Source organism: Perna viridis, chromosome 6 (genome assembly GCF_037379345.1).
Source record: "Perna viridis isolate PV_CMFRI_1.1 ecotype Kerala chromosome 6, ASM3737934v1, whole genome shotgun sequence".
NCBI lineage: Eukaryota > Metazoa > Mollusca > Bivalvia > Mytilida > Mytilidae > Perna > Perna viridis.
In genome coordinates this window covers 47,903,819-47,920,448 of record NC_142450.1, presented here as the reverse complement: position 1 = coordinate 47,920,448, position 16,630 = coordinate 47,903,819, and the positions used below count along the sequence as shown (strand labels likewise).

At 35.7% G+C, this 16,630-nt stretch overlaps 1 protein-coding gene across 2 annotated transcripts; it reads right to left on the bottom strand.

Moving 5' to 3' along the window:
* Positions 1-716: 716 nt before the first annotated feature.
* LOC148615347 (uncharacterized) lies at positions 717-9,513 on the bottom strand. Of its 2 annotated transcripts, XM_088586230.1 has the most exons (12): positions 9,458-9,513; positions 7,969-8,683; positions 7,590-7,669; positions 7,302-7,373; positions 7,049-7,175; positions 6,257-6,379; positions 5,868-5,941; positions 5,530-5,601; positions 3,947-4,196; positions 3,426-3,523; positions 2,117-2,213; positions 717-1,146 (listed from the first exon to the last, which is right to left on the bottom strand). In XM_088586230.1, the coding sequence occupies exons 6-12, from the start codon at positions 6,270-6,272 to the stop codon at positions 1,085-1,087; spliced, it is 669 nt and encodes a 222-aa protein (XP_088442356.1). In that variant the 5' UTR covers positions 6,273-6,379; positions 7,049-7,175; positions 7,302-7,373; positions 7,590-7,669; positions 7,969-8,683; positions 9,458-9,513; the 3' UTR covers positions 717-1,084. The 2 variants fall into 2 exon arrangements, with proteins under 2 accessions (XP_088442356.1, XP_088442358.1); XM_088586232.1 differs by lacking the exon at positions 7,590-7,669.
* Positions 9,514-16,630: the final 7,117 nt, after the last annotated feature.

Genomic DNA, 16,630 nt, shown 5'->3' with positions numbered 1-16,630 from the left:
TCCAGTACCATTGGTTATCTGTTCTCATCTCCATGTCAGTCAGGAATGTTAAGTAGCCCTGGTTTCACTGGTGTTTGGTTGTGTCTCCAGTACCATTGGTTATCTGTTCTCCTCTCCATGTCAGTCAGAAATGTTAATTAGCCCTGGTTTCACTGGTGTTTGGTTGTGTCTCCAGTACCATTGGTTATCTGTTCTCCTCTCCATGTCAGTCAGAAATGTTAATTAGCCCTGGTTTCACTGGTGTTTGGTTGTGTCTCCAGTACCATTGGTTATCTGTTCCCCTCTCCATGTCAGTCAGGAATGTTAAGTAGCCCTGGTTTCACTGGTGTTTGGTTGTGTCTCCAGTACCATTGGTTATCTGTTCCCCTCTCCATGTCAGTCAGGAATGTTACGTAGCCCTGGTTTCACTGGTGTTTGGTTGTGTCTCCAGTACCATTGGTTATCTGTTCCCCTCTCCATGTCAGTCAGGAATGTTAAGTAGCCCTGGTTTCACTGGTGTTTGGTTGTGTCTCCAGTACCATTGGTTATCTGTTCCCCTCTCCATGTCAGTCAGGAATGTTAAGTAGCCCTGGTTTCACTGGTGTTTGGTTGTGTCTCCAGTACCATTGGTTATCTGTTCCCCTCTCCATGTCAGTCAGGAATGTTAAGTAGCCCTGGTTTCACTGGTGTTTGGTTGTGTCTCCAGTACCATTGGTTATCTGTTCCCCTCTCCATGTCAGTCAGAAATGTTAAGTAGCCCTGGTTTCACTGGTGTTTGGTTGTGTCTCCAGTACCATTGGTTATCTGTTCCCCTCTCCATGTCAGTCAGGAATGTTAAGTAGCCCTGGTTTCACTGGTGTTTGGTTTTGTCTCCAGTACCATTGGTTATCTGTTCCCCTCTCCATGTCAGTCAGGAATGTTAAGTAGCCCTGGTTTCACTGGTGTTTGGTTGTGTCTCCAGTACCATTGGTTATCTGTTCTCCTCTCCATGTCAGTCAGGAATGTTAATTAGCCCTGGTTTCACTGGTGTTTGGTTTTGTCTCCAGTACCATTGGTTATCTGTTCCCCTCTCCATGTCAGTCAGGAATGTTAAGTAGCCCTGGTTTCACTGGTGTTTGGTTGTGTCTCCAGTACCATTGGTTATCTGTTCCATGTCAGTCAGGAATTCTATCAAACATATATGTTATCATGTATTAAGGTTTTCTCTCATTTGATATTTTACTGTTGATAATATGCTGTTACTTTGAAACATTTTATTAAGCAATGAAACAATGAATGAACACAGTGAATAATGAAGTGACCACTTGATGGCCATGATCATAAACTCAACCATAACAGGTTACCATCTATACCTTTAATTATTTTCCCTACATTAAAATAGTTCATAAAAAAAACTTAATCTACTCATTATACAACTTAAACATGTATTGGTTGGAAAAAATATTTTGTCTCAGATCATGACAACCTTTCATTGTGTGTTTAGGTGTTTATTAAAATTGATATAGAAGGTTTATTTCTCATTGACAAGTCTTTTCTTAATTTGTTTCTTATAAAACTCTGTTTTGAGAATATTTAAGCTTTGAAATAACATTTAGCGTTTTCAGTATTCAGAGGCTCAAAGTGGGGCTACACCCTAAAAAACAACTTTTGAATATTTTTCAGATTTTGAAAACAAAATATTGGATTCCCTTTGAATATCTCTACCTGCAAGTTTTCAATCAGTATGGGATATTTTTCTCCGTTCTTGAGTAACAAGGGGTCAAACAGGCCAAAAATATCTTTTCTTTTGAAAGACAGGCTTTTAGTGTATTTAAAAGAAATTCATCTGATTTTAATCAATTGTTTTTTGTAAATTATTCCTCTTAAGTCTTTACAAGAGATAATGGGCATTCCTGAAAGCAGAACTTTTTACCTAAATTGAATTTCAAGATATTGTGCAATATCTAAAACTAGTTGTTGTGCCCATAATGAACTGAAAATCCCTCTGTTTTAGTGTGTCAAAAAGTAATATTGTGTCCACACTTGCCCAAAATGAACAGCATTCAACTAACTGTGGGCACATCATGCTGCAAAGCTTTTTTTCATTGCAATATTTGTCTGTATTGTAATAAATAACCATGTTTGGGTTGTACCTTACCATTGAATGGGATTCTTTCACTATACATGACAGCTGTATCAAAGTCTCTCTCATCTCTGAAGGAAATTAACTCACCGCAATGGTTTGTACAGAGTTTCTTCAAAACAAAGATAACTGGTTAGGTTGTAATCCTGTTACCATACCAACATGGGAACAATTTTTGTAGATTAATACATTATATTTATATTTAGAAAATATTCATCCAGCAGATTAATGATTTTATCATTCTTACACTTGTTTTCAACCCATTCATTTTATCTGTGAATCATTAAATAAACAGCCAAGACAGGCAAATATCGTATTGAAAAAGAGTGAAGGAATAAGCTGAATCATATTTTTAAGCAATCTATTTAAAATTAAATCTATCAATTGTTCCATTCAGTCACTGCATGTAGGATCTAACAACACTCCATTCTACTCTCACTTCTGATGACCTTTCTTATCAGCCAATCATATTTCATCTTTCATGATTTTGAAAGCATTATCCAAAGAGAAAAACCTGAAAAGATCGTCTGAAGAGAACGGAGTGTTACAGTGACTGAATGGAACAATTGAAACCGGCTAGGTTTAATTTTGATAAGATTGGTTTTAGGAGGTTAGTTTGGTAAGTATAGGTGGTACATGTAGTGCTAAATCTATTTCAAACATGCTGAGTCTACAAGGTAATAAACACAAAGCCAGTTCTTTGTGTGTGTGTGTGTGTGTGTGTGTGTGTGTGTGTGTGTCTTAATATCACAGGGACAATTAAGAGATATCAGAATTCAAAGACATTGCCGAAACGTTTAAATAGGAAACTAAGACAATTCAAAATGTTGACAACATAATACAATACAATTACATATACAAACTGAAGATAAGTAAAATTGAACGGAAGTGACATCACATTAAGGGTAAGCCTGCAGCTTCCGTAACATTGAAAGTAGGTAGGTAAAATCCGGTAAGGGTATAACTCCATGGGTTGTCAAACCGGTAAGACGTGAAATATAACTAAAGATGATTTGTCTTTCCCGGAAGATAGAAACTTCATTTCCGTCAATCACAATAAAATTTCTGTAGTGATAGCAAAGGCTTAATGTAGCTTATTTGACAATATCCTTGCTTTACTAAAAACATCGGTGTAAAAATCATCACATGGTAAACAGTGACATTTATACCATAACCAAACTCTAAAATGATGCGAATCATACTTAGATCCAGACCAGGTGCGCGGCCTCTCGTTTTCTTAGGGGGGGAGAGGATGCGTGCCCCCCTCTTTGGTCAGTCAACGCGCGTTCCATTATCCGCACCTGGAATATCCTGATTTACTTACCTCTGCTGTTGTTTTGTTTTCTTTAACCCCATATAGATAACAGTCCCCATATATGTGCATGTAATCATTTGGACAGAAGGGGCTGCTAGTTCTACAATCTAAAACAGAAAGGGTATGAACCATAACATGATTCATGAAATGTGATTGGCTTGTTAATTTAATATCTCTTAGATGTCAATTAAAAACTTATTAACTTATTATTATTTTAAAAGAAGAGAGTGTTTGTTTGCAAAGTAAATGTCGATGGCCATAACTATACTCCAACTATTAATGGGTATTAGATACTTAGCTCATTTACGAGTCGCATATTTACTTTCGTTACTTTGTATGTATTATTTTAGTTACTTCATGTTCTTTGTTGTGTGTGTCTGTTTTCCATGTCTTGTCTTCATCCCTGGATTATATTCTTTTGATTTCCGCTAGAATCTTGGTTCCCTTGATTACTCCTTAGTTTAGAATAACTTAAAACGGGGAATACATTCACATTCAATAATACCAGTAAGGTTAATAGTTAAACTAACGTGGAGGAGGCGTTGGATAAGGTCTTGTCATAGAAAATGGTGTTGTCACATGATGTGTTGTCTGTACAGCGGATTGTGTATGTTGTACTACAGTTGTAGAATCCTTTGTAGAAGGGGCTTCGGATGATAAGGGTATGTTTCCAGTCAGTGGATGAACATTGCACTTCTCTCCTTGGCAACAGTTACCATTCAGTGAGAATGACCGCCTACCAAAAATAGGGATGGCTGGAGACTGCAGTTTGTTACATAGCTATAAATTTAATAGATTTAATTCAGTTCAATATTCATTGGCAGAAACTCATCAACAGTAAATGGTCAAGGCTCATTGTACAGAACATCATAAGAACAGTTATACTATTAATTAATGATATATAGCATACATGAACATTAGTACATGTACGTGGGAGAACCCTCCGTGCACCCCTCATCAACCAAAACATGATTTTCAAGTACCCTTATACCTCCCATTTACGAATCTTTTTGTCGCCAAAAAATAAACTGAAGCATTTTTGTATTTTTTGGCTGCTTTTTATACCCCATTGAGTCAAAAATTAAGGAGCCTAAGTAATAAATATTTTGAACTTTTTCCAGTCAAGTTAGATGGAAAATTGCCACCCCAACCCATGACAAAAATACCTCAACATAAGTGATTTTTTTTTTTGGCATATAAACGGCGTACAATTGACATGTTGGGTACTTGTGTTTTACATATCGATGTAATCAACATATCATCTCTTTTCAGGCGCGTATTTTTATTATTATTCTTTTTTTTTTTTTTTTTGGTGTCAATATGACGATAATGAGTTTTTCATAAAAAGGGAAATTTTCGGAACTTCATATTTTCTTCCATTTTTGTTTTGGGCAATTTCTTTTCAAGTACCCTACTTCAAACAAGCTTTTGCATATTCAAACAATTCTATGTCGCATCTAAGATTTCCAAGGAGCCAAGGCAATAATGCACAATTAAACGTATTCCAGGCCATTTGGCCGAAAGAATGGTATCCCATTCCTCCGCCAATCGTACCATTGTAAAGCTGAGACATTAGGCTACACTGATAATACCTTAATCTATTTAGTTTTTTTTTTCACACATGCTGTTCCAGAAAGGCTTAGACGCTCAAACAATTGAGTCACAAAAATCTTGGCTTTTTGACCCAGTGGGGTACAAATATGGGTTTGTGCTGAAAGAGAATCCGAGAATTTTCTTTGGCGACAAATTGATTAGTAAATGGGTGATATAAAGGTACCTAAAAATCACCATGAAGTTGATGAGTGGGGGGGGGGCACGGTGGACCCTCCCAGCCTATGGACTACATGCATATGTGAAAAATAATCATGATGGTACAGTGTACAATATCATCTGTAACAGATAATTTCTAATGCTGAAACAATTTGAGATGAAAGGGGAATAGAATAATTACAGTTGCAAGTTTGATAGAACGTTGCAATTGATTACTATCATAAAGAGATATAGCAGTATTGTTAGACATTCCTTAGCAATGTAGAGTAAGTAGAAATGTACATGTAACAGTTAAACATGAAAGAAATATTTTAATCTTAATAAAGATCTAATTGTCGCTTACCGCCTGGTCAATGCAACCAAGTTGTACAGCAGCAGAGAAGTCAGACTTCAGTTTCTCTAGTCCGTAACATAACTGTATAAAACGTCATACATAGATTAGCTTCTCTATCAACATACATGTCTGTCGCGAAAAGTTAAGCATTTTTACTTATATGTCTAATGGACATTTCCTTCTATCTGTGCAATATTTCAATCTTCTTACAAACCATTGATAACTGCAAAACCAATTCGAGTCTGAAGGCTGTTCTTGATCTCTTTTTTATTTATCTTAGAGCATTTCAAATTCACTGGGGAGAAATATTAAAACTTCATTAACTTAGCAGAGATACATATACATACCTTTCCTTTACCACATCCTATCAAGTCTGTACAGTTATTAGGATGAGATGCTTCAAAGCAGTTCAAACAGTTGACTGTAATGTAACACGATCTTAAAGTTTAACTGATTGACTTGCTTTTGTTACTTTGTGTGTATGATTTTAGTTACTTCATGTTCTTTGTTGTGTATGTCTGTTTTCCATGTCTGGTCCCTGTATTACATTTTGATTTCCTTTATAACCTTGGTTCCCTTGATTATTTTCTCTCAAACAGCAATAAAACTTCATCGTTTTACTATTAATTGAAGTTTTGTCCTTTCTTTTTGTAAATCTAAGTGGCACATACCATTTGCATGATATATTGAGAGCTGTTACTATCTTGTACAGAGGCTAAATTCAAGACCTACTTACAACACTCTCCGCACATTTTAGGACAAAGTTTTGTGGCGATGCAGTCTTGATCGCATGGGTTTTGTAAATGGTTTCTGATGCCATGGCAAATGTCGTCGTCTTTGTTCACACATAATGTTGAGTCTGCAATTAAAATACAACTACATTTTAGATCCAATGTTTTGTACCTATATTTAAAAGACGAATCAAGGGAACCAATATTCGAGCGGAAATAAAAAAAAATTAGTCCAATAATAAAGACTAGACAGAGAAAACAGACACACACAACAAAGAACATGAAATAAAAAAAAACATGTACAAACAAAAGTAAATGATCCACCCGGAATAGGAGCATGGGCCAGATGCACCGGTACGGTAAGCGAATTCTGCTTTTCTAGAAGCACCCATCATAAAATGTACCGAACGGGATAAACGAAAGAGAGAAGAAAAAAATATGACACGATTCTCATGGTGCAGATGGATAACGATTCGCGAGTGCAAGATGACGACCATAAAACTCCTGTAGTGATGAGTTCAATATTGTAGTAATATAACCTTGTACCAGAAGCCTAATTGTAAGAAATCTAGTAGGCTAAAAAAGTCTGAAGACCCTCTTTGACAACTAGGAACACGAATGGTTGACTTTGACGCCTTGTGGTAGAGACCATTGATGGTCTATAAGTAGTGGAAGATCGCATTGCTGATATAATTTTATTTCTGAACGGAGTGGCAACATTCGAAAACAAACATCGTGTAAACTGAGGTTTCATTTGAAAACAGTATAAACTGTATTATGTACAGTTATTGACTTACTGATTTCTGTAAAATTATGTGGTTCTATAATCTTGAGTAATGGTGGTGGTTTGTTGTTATAGAGATTCTGATTACAACAGCTGGCTTCAGCTATTCCTCTTTTGCCGTTGGAATACTGTCGACATGTCTGGAATAATTCAATGTGTTGGATGTTGGTTTATAATTATGATTTTCTGTGTGTTTTAATTTGACAAACAATAAAGTTAACAGAAATTAGTAAGATTTCTATGAATAGTTTAAGTTACGGACTAACCTGCCTATTGCCACAGCCAAGTTTGTAAACCTCAGTAAAGTGAGATGAAAACGTCTGTGCAGTAAAACAGTACTGTCAAAAGAGAGAGAGGGGTAATGATATGTAAATACAACTAGTACCGATGTATTTCTATATCCAACAGAACTACGAATAGTATTTTAGACGCGAATGTACCCCAATACTAATACCGGGAGTCGAAAGACTATTTAATTATCTGCCAGTCACTTTGTCTTGCTCAGTTTTGTTAACACTTGTCCATGTTCTAGATATAATTAAAAAATGGCTCACATCAGTGGGATCACTGCAGGTAACAACTTTGGAACAATTTGATGTGTTTGGTGTGTCTGGGCAGTCATAACATTGTAGAGCTAAAAAGCGAACATTATTTCAATAAGATGTACCCAAGACACTGTTTGTTAGCCTCATATAACTTCAAATCTTTACACAGTTAGGAAGCGGGATGGTTAAAGTGGACATTGGAATAAATGAAAAATCAATGAAACATCAATTGAGTATATTATCGACAGTAACTGGTGTCATAAAGTTAATAAAAAACACAATTATTGATGAATAACTTTTAAATGAAAGAAAAAAAGCACGTTGCTGCTTTCACTTTGAATGTACTTTTTCCTACTAGAAGGCGAATTGTAAGTGAATGTCTACGTACCACATTTTCCGCAAGACCGTGGACAGAGTTTAGCGAGACAAGTCACTACAGATTCCTGGCATCTTATTCATGATGAGGTTGCAGAGAGTAGGGTCTAAATCGTTGCATGTTTCAGCGGAGACAACAGCTAATACATGCACAATTACTTGGAAGAAATCAAAATGAAGAAATCAATTAGTGAAAGTCAACCATCTAGGGATCAAGCAAAAACTCCACAAACTACATTTAGCTGACAGAAGGAACTAAATTAAAGTAAAATTAAGCAAGTAGCATAACTTTGACTTGAGACCTTGACCCTTGATTCATGATATTGTAAATCACTTCGAAAATAATTTGGGGTTTAGGTTACAGACCACCAATTCAACCAACGAGCATTTGGAACGTACGCAAGAATAGTCCTACAGAGAAATTACTCCTTGTTCCTCACAGTGCTGTGAAAAAAAAATCTCATTTTATTTTAAAAATTTAAACAGTTTCTGAAAGGAAAAACATTTCTGTACAGTTCGTAAGTGCATTTTGCTTCTTGTGATGTGAAGCCATATCTCCATAGTGATTTCTAAATATACCCTATCTTGTGAAAACACTGGGATTTCCCATGCTATTTATAGACCATTCACTTCCGGTGACCAGTACTGCATTGCGAGTCTGCTAACCCCACATGCCATTCTGAGGATTGTGAGCTGACATATGTAGAATCTTGCTGATATAAAGTCCTCTGCAGGTTAAAGTTAATGTAAAGTCCAGAGAAGCCATTGAATATTTTGAAATTATCATAGAAGCCTATGGGAAGTGAAATTAGTGGTTTCTAGCCTCAATGTATAATGCAAAGATATCATTTGTCAATTTTAGATGACAGTGGTTTTACGTAGAGGTCGGATGGCAGCGTTGTTGCCGTTAATAGAGAGTGAGTGCATATGTAATATTATTGACTTAGGTAATACAGGACTTATATTTATAAAATATTTTAATAACGCGATACTTTATAGTTGCGTGTTAAATCTTAAGTAAATTCCCTTACTTATAGACATATTTCCTGTTACATTTTAAATGAAGTTTCTAGTTACGTTTTATATCTATTTTTTTTCTTTTTGTTTACAGCATATAGTATAATTATAGATGAACCTTGAATTGTTTTAAAAGAACAAACATCACGCGCAAGAAAATGAAAAGGGAAGAGGGAAGCTTTTTTATTTGAAAAGTATTATACGGAAGAAATACCCTTTTCGGTAGAAGCCTTGTCAAAATAATATACAGATTGTCAGAAAAGAAACAAATAGTTGTCTGAACTCTTAAAACCTAATATATAATAGCTCAAGTATTAATGAAACAAGTAATAAATATACAAAATTGGAACATTTTAACGAAGCTCCCTGTAAACTCGGGAGAAAGACACAATGATAAAGTCTCTAGCGTTACATATATCTAAAATTATCACTAGAAAGAAAGTTTTTAGAAAACTTATTTAGTACAAGTACGTGTAATGGCTTACCGAACAACATTATTGTTTTTGCAAAATCATTGTGACCTTATCTTCACTGCTGGGACTATTATAGTAGTTTGGGAGTATTGTAATCTAAGATTAAGTCCTTGGAAGCACGTTTCAAAGTCTCCAAATCACGTTCACGGTATAATGATTATGAAAAATATTAACATTTCGACCCCCCACCCTTTCCCGATATTTTGTTTAATTCTGAAGTTACATCGGTAATATTTAACAGACAAGAGGAAAAACATTCAAATGTCTGTGGGTTTTCATATTCCAACAACATTATACGACCGCAGCGGTAAACCCTTAACAGTTGCGGCAAGTGTGGAAACAATATTAGTTTTTGAAACACTTAAGCATTATGGGCACATCAAATGGTTTGGATACTATATTGCACAAAATTTGAAATCGAATTAAAAATTTTCAAATTGAAACCAAAAATAAAAATAATCGATTTTTTTTTCGGTGCGTGGGCCCTTTGACCCCTTATAAATCGAAAACCATGAAATGTACTTTTTAATCTGATTGAATAATGCAGGTAGGGATATTTGTGAGTAATACAATAAGAACATTTTGTAATCGGACCAAAAATTAACAAGAGGCTGGTCAAGGATCACTTCGTCGATAGAAAGTTTTTTCCTATCTATTAAAATTTTCAAAATAATGTCATTTTTGGCCTTTCAAGAAACGTAACTTTAACAAGGAGTTGTAAGGCAACTATGAACCAGTGGAGACTTTTGTAGAGCTCTTCAAGCTCAAGAAGAAAGGTCACATTTATTTTTCTCTTTTAGTTTTTGAGATATATGTAGATATTGGTGACTTGACTTCTTTGGTCTAAAACTAGCAATGGCGGCCATGTTTTACGCTTGATTTACACAATTGACACAATTTTTTTTAAAGTAAATGCCCTAAGGATGCTGATGACCAGGTTCGATGATATAATCAACTGAGTGTTTTCAGAGGAGAAGGTTTTTAAAGAAAAGTTAACGACAGAAACAACGATGACAGACGCAAAGTGATGACGAAAGCTCACATGGACTATAAGGCTATTTTCTTTGATCCCTTATAACTCAAAAACCATGAGAGATATCTGAAATTTGATTGAGGATGCAGGCAGGAGGGATTTTCATAAGGAATTAAAAAAAGAGAAAAAAATCGTAATCAGACCCCCCCAAAAGCTGATTTTTTTTGGCATGCCCCCCTAGACCCCTTATAACTTGAAACCATTAGATATATCTGAAATCTGATTGAAAAATGCAGACATGGATTTTTATGAGGAATTATAAAAATCGAAATCGGACTGAAAGTTAAAAAAAAAGTTGATTTTTTTAGGTGTGGCCTCATGAGCCCCTTATTACTCGAAAATCGTAAGAGAGATCTAAAATCTGATTAAATCGCAGGAATGGGATTTTTTATAGAAATTCAATATGTTAAATTCTCGAAATTGAACCAAAAATAAAAAAAAAAGTTGAATTTTTGGGGGTTGCCCAACTTTGACCCCCTATAACTTGAAAAGGGTCCAAAACACATCAAATCTGCTTGATGCATTTGTTTACCAGAATTAAATAAGGAACACAATAAAAAAAGAATATATAAATCGGAAGAAAAACATATTATGCATGGGTTCTAATAAAACATATATTTTTACCCTTTTAAAACGGTAGGGGTCACAGACTCCAAATTACATAGGAACCTTACTTTTATGGTTAGTAAAATCATGATAAATTTCATTCATAACATTTGTTTAAACCAAAACAAAAGTTATCGCACGGAAATGAAGTGTGCCCAGGCTTCTCCGACTGTGACATAACATTATGTTCCCCTTGAAACCAAGCACGATACCTAAACGCACGCTAAACGCTCATCAAATGCACGATAAACGAACGCTTCTATCGTACGTTTAAATGCACGTTAAACGAACGCTCCCAGTGTGCATTTAAACGCACGATAAGCGAACGCTCCTAGCGTGCGTTTAAACGCACATTAGACGAACGCTCACAGCGTGCGTTCAAACGAACGCTTTTATCGTGCGTTTATACGAATGCTTCTATGTTACGTTTATCGTGTGGTTAAACGAAAACAAAACGATGTGTAAACTCACGATAAAAGATGCACGAGCGCTAAAATGGGAAACGTGAACGTTTTAAGGAGTGTACCTCAAATTTTTGTGGTCGTTTAAAAAACTCAATGAATAGAAAAAAGAATGCCATTATAAATATAGTGAAATGCAACAAATGTTGACACTGAAAGCTGTATATTATTCTCAGAAACTCTGGGACTCAGTCTAAGAGAATCATCAAACTAATTCTATTTTTAGCTTACTTGGCCGTAGGCCGTGTGAACTATTGCCATATCTTGGCGTCCGTATTTGTCGTCGTTAACAATTTCTTCAAACATCTTCTCTGAAACTACTGAATAGATCTGCATGAAACTTATAATGCACAAAATGACCGTTTGCAATTTTGATCGGTTTAAAAACATGGCCGCCATTACTAAAAATAGAACATGGTGGTCAGACAGCAGATTTTTGCATTTATCTCAAAAACCGTTAAGTTTAACCAATTCTGACATAGATAAAAGTATTAATCATGATGAGATCTATCTGTGGTCAAATTTTGGTGAAAATCTGATGACCCATGTTGGAGTTATTGCCGTTTTGGACGTTTTTTTTCTGTTTTTGATGTTATTACTTAAAAAAATTATATTCAGAAACTACTGTACAGAATTCAATGAAAGTTGGTATTCTTGTTTTTAGGGTATCCTAAACAAAATGTTTGTTTGGATTTTTGATCGGTTAAAAACATGGCCGTTGTTACTAAAAATAGAACATAGGTGTCAGACAGTAGTTTTGTGCATATACCTCCAAAACCTTTAGGTTTAGTTAATATCTTTTAACTGCAATGATCCTTATTATAAGGCATACAAAAGTCTCCAAGGGATCAAAGTTGTCTAGACGACTCCATGTAAGAGTTATGCCCTTGAGATGAGTAAAATAACAGGGGTTTTTTTTACAGTTTTAAGCAAATATCTTGAAAATTTTGATAGATAGAATGAGACTTCCAATTGCTGAAATGATTCTTATTATAAGGCCTACAAAAGTCTCCAAGGATCAAAGTTGTCAGACGACTTCATGTAAGAGTCATTGCTTTTAAAAAGCAAACACTTATGCATGTTTTTAAGAGTTTTCAGCCAATATCTTGAAAAATATAATAGCTTGAAAAATATAATAGATAGAATGAAACTTTCAGTTGATGAAATGATCCTTATGATAAGTTCTACCAAAGTCTTCGTGGAGTCAAAATTGTCAGATAACTCCTTGTTAAAGTTATTGCCTTTGAAAAGCAAACATTCAACCAGGAGAGCGATTCAGGCTCCTGTGAGCCTCTTGTTTGTCTTTGTTTTACATTGTCTGTACTCCACTAGTTTGCTTAGCCATAGGAGCCAGGGGGATTCGCTAAGATGTGTATAAATATACTTTAAGTGGAATAGAAGCAAACATAATTTCAATGAAAATTAGTTTAACCACTAGAGTTCAATGGTAATAGGTCATTACAGAAACAATCCCATAAAAAAGGAAGTGCAACAGCTTGACAGTGTGCCAGCCAAAAGCTAAAATTGACTCTACAATTATATATTTTGAGTAAAAATACCAAAATACAAATCATATAAAAATTGCAAATTTTTTTCAAGGAATATCCTCTCATCAGCATTTGAACCAAATACTTAAGAAGTTCAAGATAAAGGAAAATAATACACGACGAAATACTCACAAGCAAAAACATTGAAAAAAGAAACCAAATTCAGCATAGTTGAGTTCTCTACCAAGAAATGTCAAAAGAGCTACAATATTGTAGTCCTATATGTTTAAGCCATGGTGCTTTAGGGGTATTGAATATGGTCCATCTATACATCTACCATCATTCATTAGTTGTATAGATTGGTCCAGTAGTTTTCAAAGATTTCAGCAAATTGTTAGAAATACAGGTTGACAACAATAAACACCAATTGATGACAGAATGACATTTGGATGTTAATCTCCAGAGAGGTAATTCATAACAAACACCAATCGACGAGCGAAAGACATTTGGCTGTAAGTCTTCAGAGAGGTAATTCATAACAAACACCAACTGGTGACAGTAAGACATTTGGGTGTTCGTCTCCAGAGAGGTAATTCATGACAAACACCAACTGATGACAGAAAGACAGTTGGATGTTAGTCTCCAGAGAGGTAATTCATAACAAACACCAACTGATGACAGAAAGACAACTGGATGTTAGTTTAACAAGAGGAATGAATGAAAAACTGGCTCGGACGTCGCCCAGTATAAAAAGGTCCAAACCTGACAGCAGATCGGACACTGTTGTCTTGTAAGAATGTGGTGTCCCCAGATGGGAATCTTAGCACACTCACATCTGGTATGGAAAGTGCCCGACCAATTCAATTAAAAGTACCCCATCACACGTTCAGTCTTCAGACCATCTATTCCAGTACAAAAATTCTGACTATTTCAAAATTATCAAACCATGTTCCATCACTTTAAATGATATATTTGACTACAACGATGACGAACCACATTGTACCATATCAAAATGTGGTATTAAAAATTGCAAAACATGCAACATTCTTATAACCGACTCTTACTTCTCCAGTTCCCTTACAAATAAAACCTTCCATACAAGAAGTCACGATGACTTAAGTTGCATATCAACAAACTTAATATATGGATTAGAATGCATCTTATGTGGTTTAGTATATGTCGGAGAAACGAAAGAACGATTAAACAAAAGAATGTGCGGTCATCGTTCGGGAATTAACACCACCAAATTCCCGACCGTTTATCAACACTTTAATCAACAAAATCATTCAATCCTCTCTTTGAAAGTTCGTATGTGAGAAAAAATTTACCATCCTACGAACAGTCCCGTTCTAAGTAAAAACTATCGTAGGAGAGGAGTACTGGATACGCAGAGTAGGCACTGCAATATATTACGGATGCAATGACAACAACAAAAATATAGGAAACCTTTCAAGCCAATATAACAATAGCATAAATGTGGTGAATTTATTTTACAAAAATCCAAGACGGGAAAGGAGTCATGGCCATCGCCACTATACGTCGCCTAAGTTACATGATGTCTCCATAGATGGTCTCCTTCCTTTCATACAAAAACCTCTTGGACTTCATCATATTAGAACCAAACTTTATTCTATACCTCTCACTTTACTACACTCCCTTTACAAAACAAGTCTTGACACTCCTGTTTTTGACCCCACCTCATCATTATACAGACTTGTTGTCATCATTTTGGATATTGGTTTCCACAGACTCTTTAAACCAGTTTATGTGAAAACTCAAGATGAAGAAAAACGATCATTTCTTCCACTACCGTTTGTCAACAAAGGTATAGATGCAAACATCATCCATCACAAAACGTTACCAACAAAATTCCCCCTTATTTCAAAGACAAATCCATACCAATAATTTTATATTCCTATACTACACCCATTACATCCAGAATTTTCAGTTATAAAAGGCTATTGCAGAACCTCAAGATTGAGGACTTCAAGGCTAAACCACCTGAGAGTTCTTGCAAAAACTCTCCATTCAAATATGGTCCTTCTGGTCACGTCGTTCAGGGGATTTAACCTTCATCGAAAACGAATCTCTGTGTAATATCCTTTCTAAAGGTCCCAAGTACCGTGAACCACGCTCCATGAATTGGAATTATAACTTTAAATTTCTTATGGATGCCGTCGAGGACTCTGCAAGAAAATGGATAAAACGAGAACAAGAAGACATTGATTCTCTGTCAGAGTGGTTAAAGGCCGTGAGGTCTTTAATTTTGAAACGAATGAAAGTGTTAAGTAGGTCAATGAGTGATAAGGCTATATCGGTTTTCAAAGACCCCGATGTAGCAAAAACATTGTCTACTATACATGACAAATATATTGTCGTACCAGCTGACAAAGCCCAAAACAACATTGTTTTTGTCTGCAAAACGTTTTACTTCTAATGTTTATTATCAGAGGTAGACGTAGAAAATAATAGCAGTGATAAGGTCTATACTGCTACCACACTCTCCAAAGAAGAGATTGTGGAAATCCATAAATCTGTGCTATCCTCTTTTGGTCTCTCTACCAAGGACGATGATTGTGATTTACCGTCTATGTACTGGATTCCTAAACTCCACAAGAATCCATACAAACAACATTTCATAGCTGGTTCTGCAAAATGTACAACCAAACCTCTTTCAAAACTTTTAACTTCTATACTCACAACTGTCAAAGAGGGTCTACCACAATACTTGTTACTCCCGTAGTGGTATTAATTCAATATGGATAAAGGAAAACTATTGACCAAACTTTACGACAGATGTGATGACTTTTCATTCAGAATTGTCAAAGAGTAATCAAGGCAACCAAGGTTATAACGGTAATCAAAAGAACATGACAACTTCCCTTTCATCTGTGGCAACATCCCTTCAGCACCTGCGTATAGTGTGTTTATATCACAACTCATACGTTATGCTGAGCTTGCCGAAACTATGCAAACTTTTTGTATCGCGCTAGAACTCTAACAAATAGGCTTCTGGAACAAGGTTATGTTGCTACAAGATTGAAGTCATCATGGACTTGTGGATCGTTATGGTGTATCCATCTGCACCATAAAAACTGATTTATTCAATGGGTCATAGTTTTCCTTTCCTCGTTTGTCTACCCGGACTTGACTTTTTATGAGCAACTCGGCGGGCGTTTCTAGCAAAGCAGAGGACGCTTACTCTACCGGTGCACCTGGCCCATGCTCCCAGTTTTTAGTGGAGTCCGAGTTGCTCATTTGCTTTTGTTACTTTGTATGTATGATTTTAGTTACTTTATGTTCTTTGCTGTGTATGTCTGTTTTCTATGTCTGGTCTTTGTCCCTGGATTACATTCTTTTGATTACCGCTATATCTTTGGTTCCCTTGATTACTCCTCCAGGGAGGTAATTCATAACAAACACCAATCGATGACAGGAAGACATTTGGATGTTCGTCTTCAGAGAGGTAATTCATAACAAACACCAATCGATGACAGAAAGACACTTGGATGTTAGTCTCCAGAGAGGTAATTCATAACAAACACCAACTGATGACAGAAAGACATTTGGGTATTAGTCTCCAGAGAGGTAATTCACA

What these genes read in the sequence shown, in the direction of transcription:
- LOC148615347 (XM_088586230.1), bottom strand. An exon ending in AAAACAAAACAACAGCAGAG is followed by an intron (nt 2,214 to 3,425) that starts GTAAGTAAATCA and finishes TTTGTTTTGAAG; the next exon opens with AAACTCTGTACAAACCATTG. An exon ending in TGAAAGAATCCCATTCAATG is followed by an intron (nt 1,147 to 2,116) that starts GTAAGGTACAAC and finishes TATGTTTGATAG; the next exon opens with AATTCCTGACTGACATGGAA.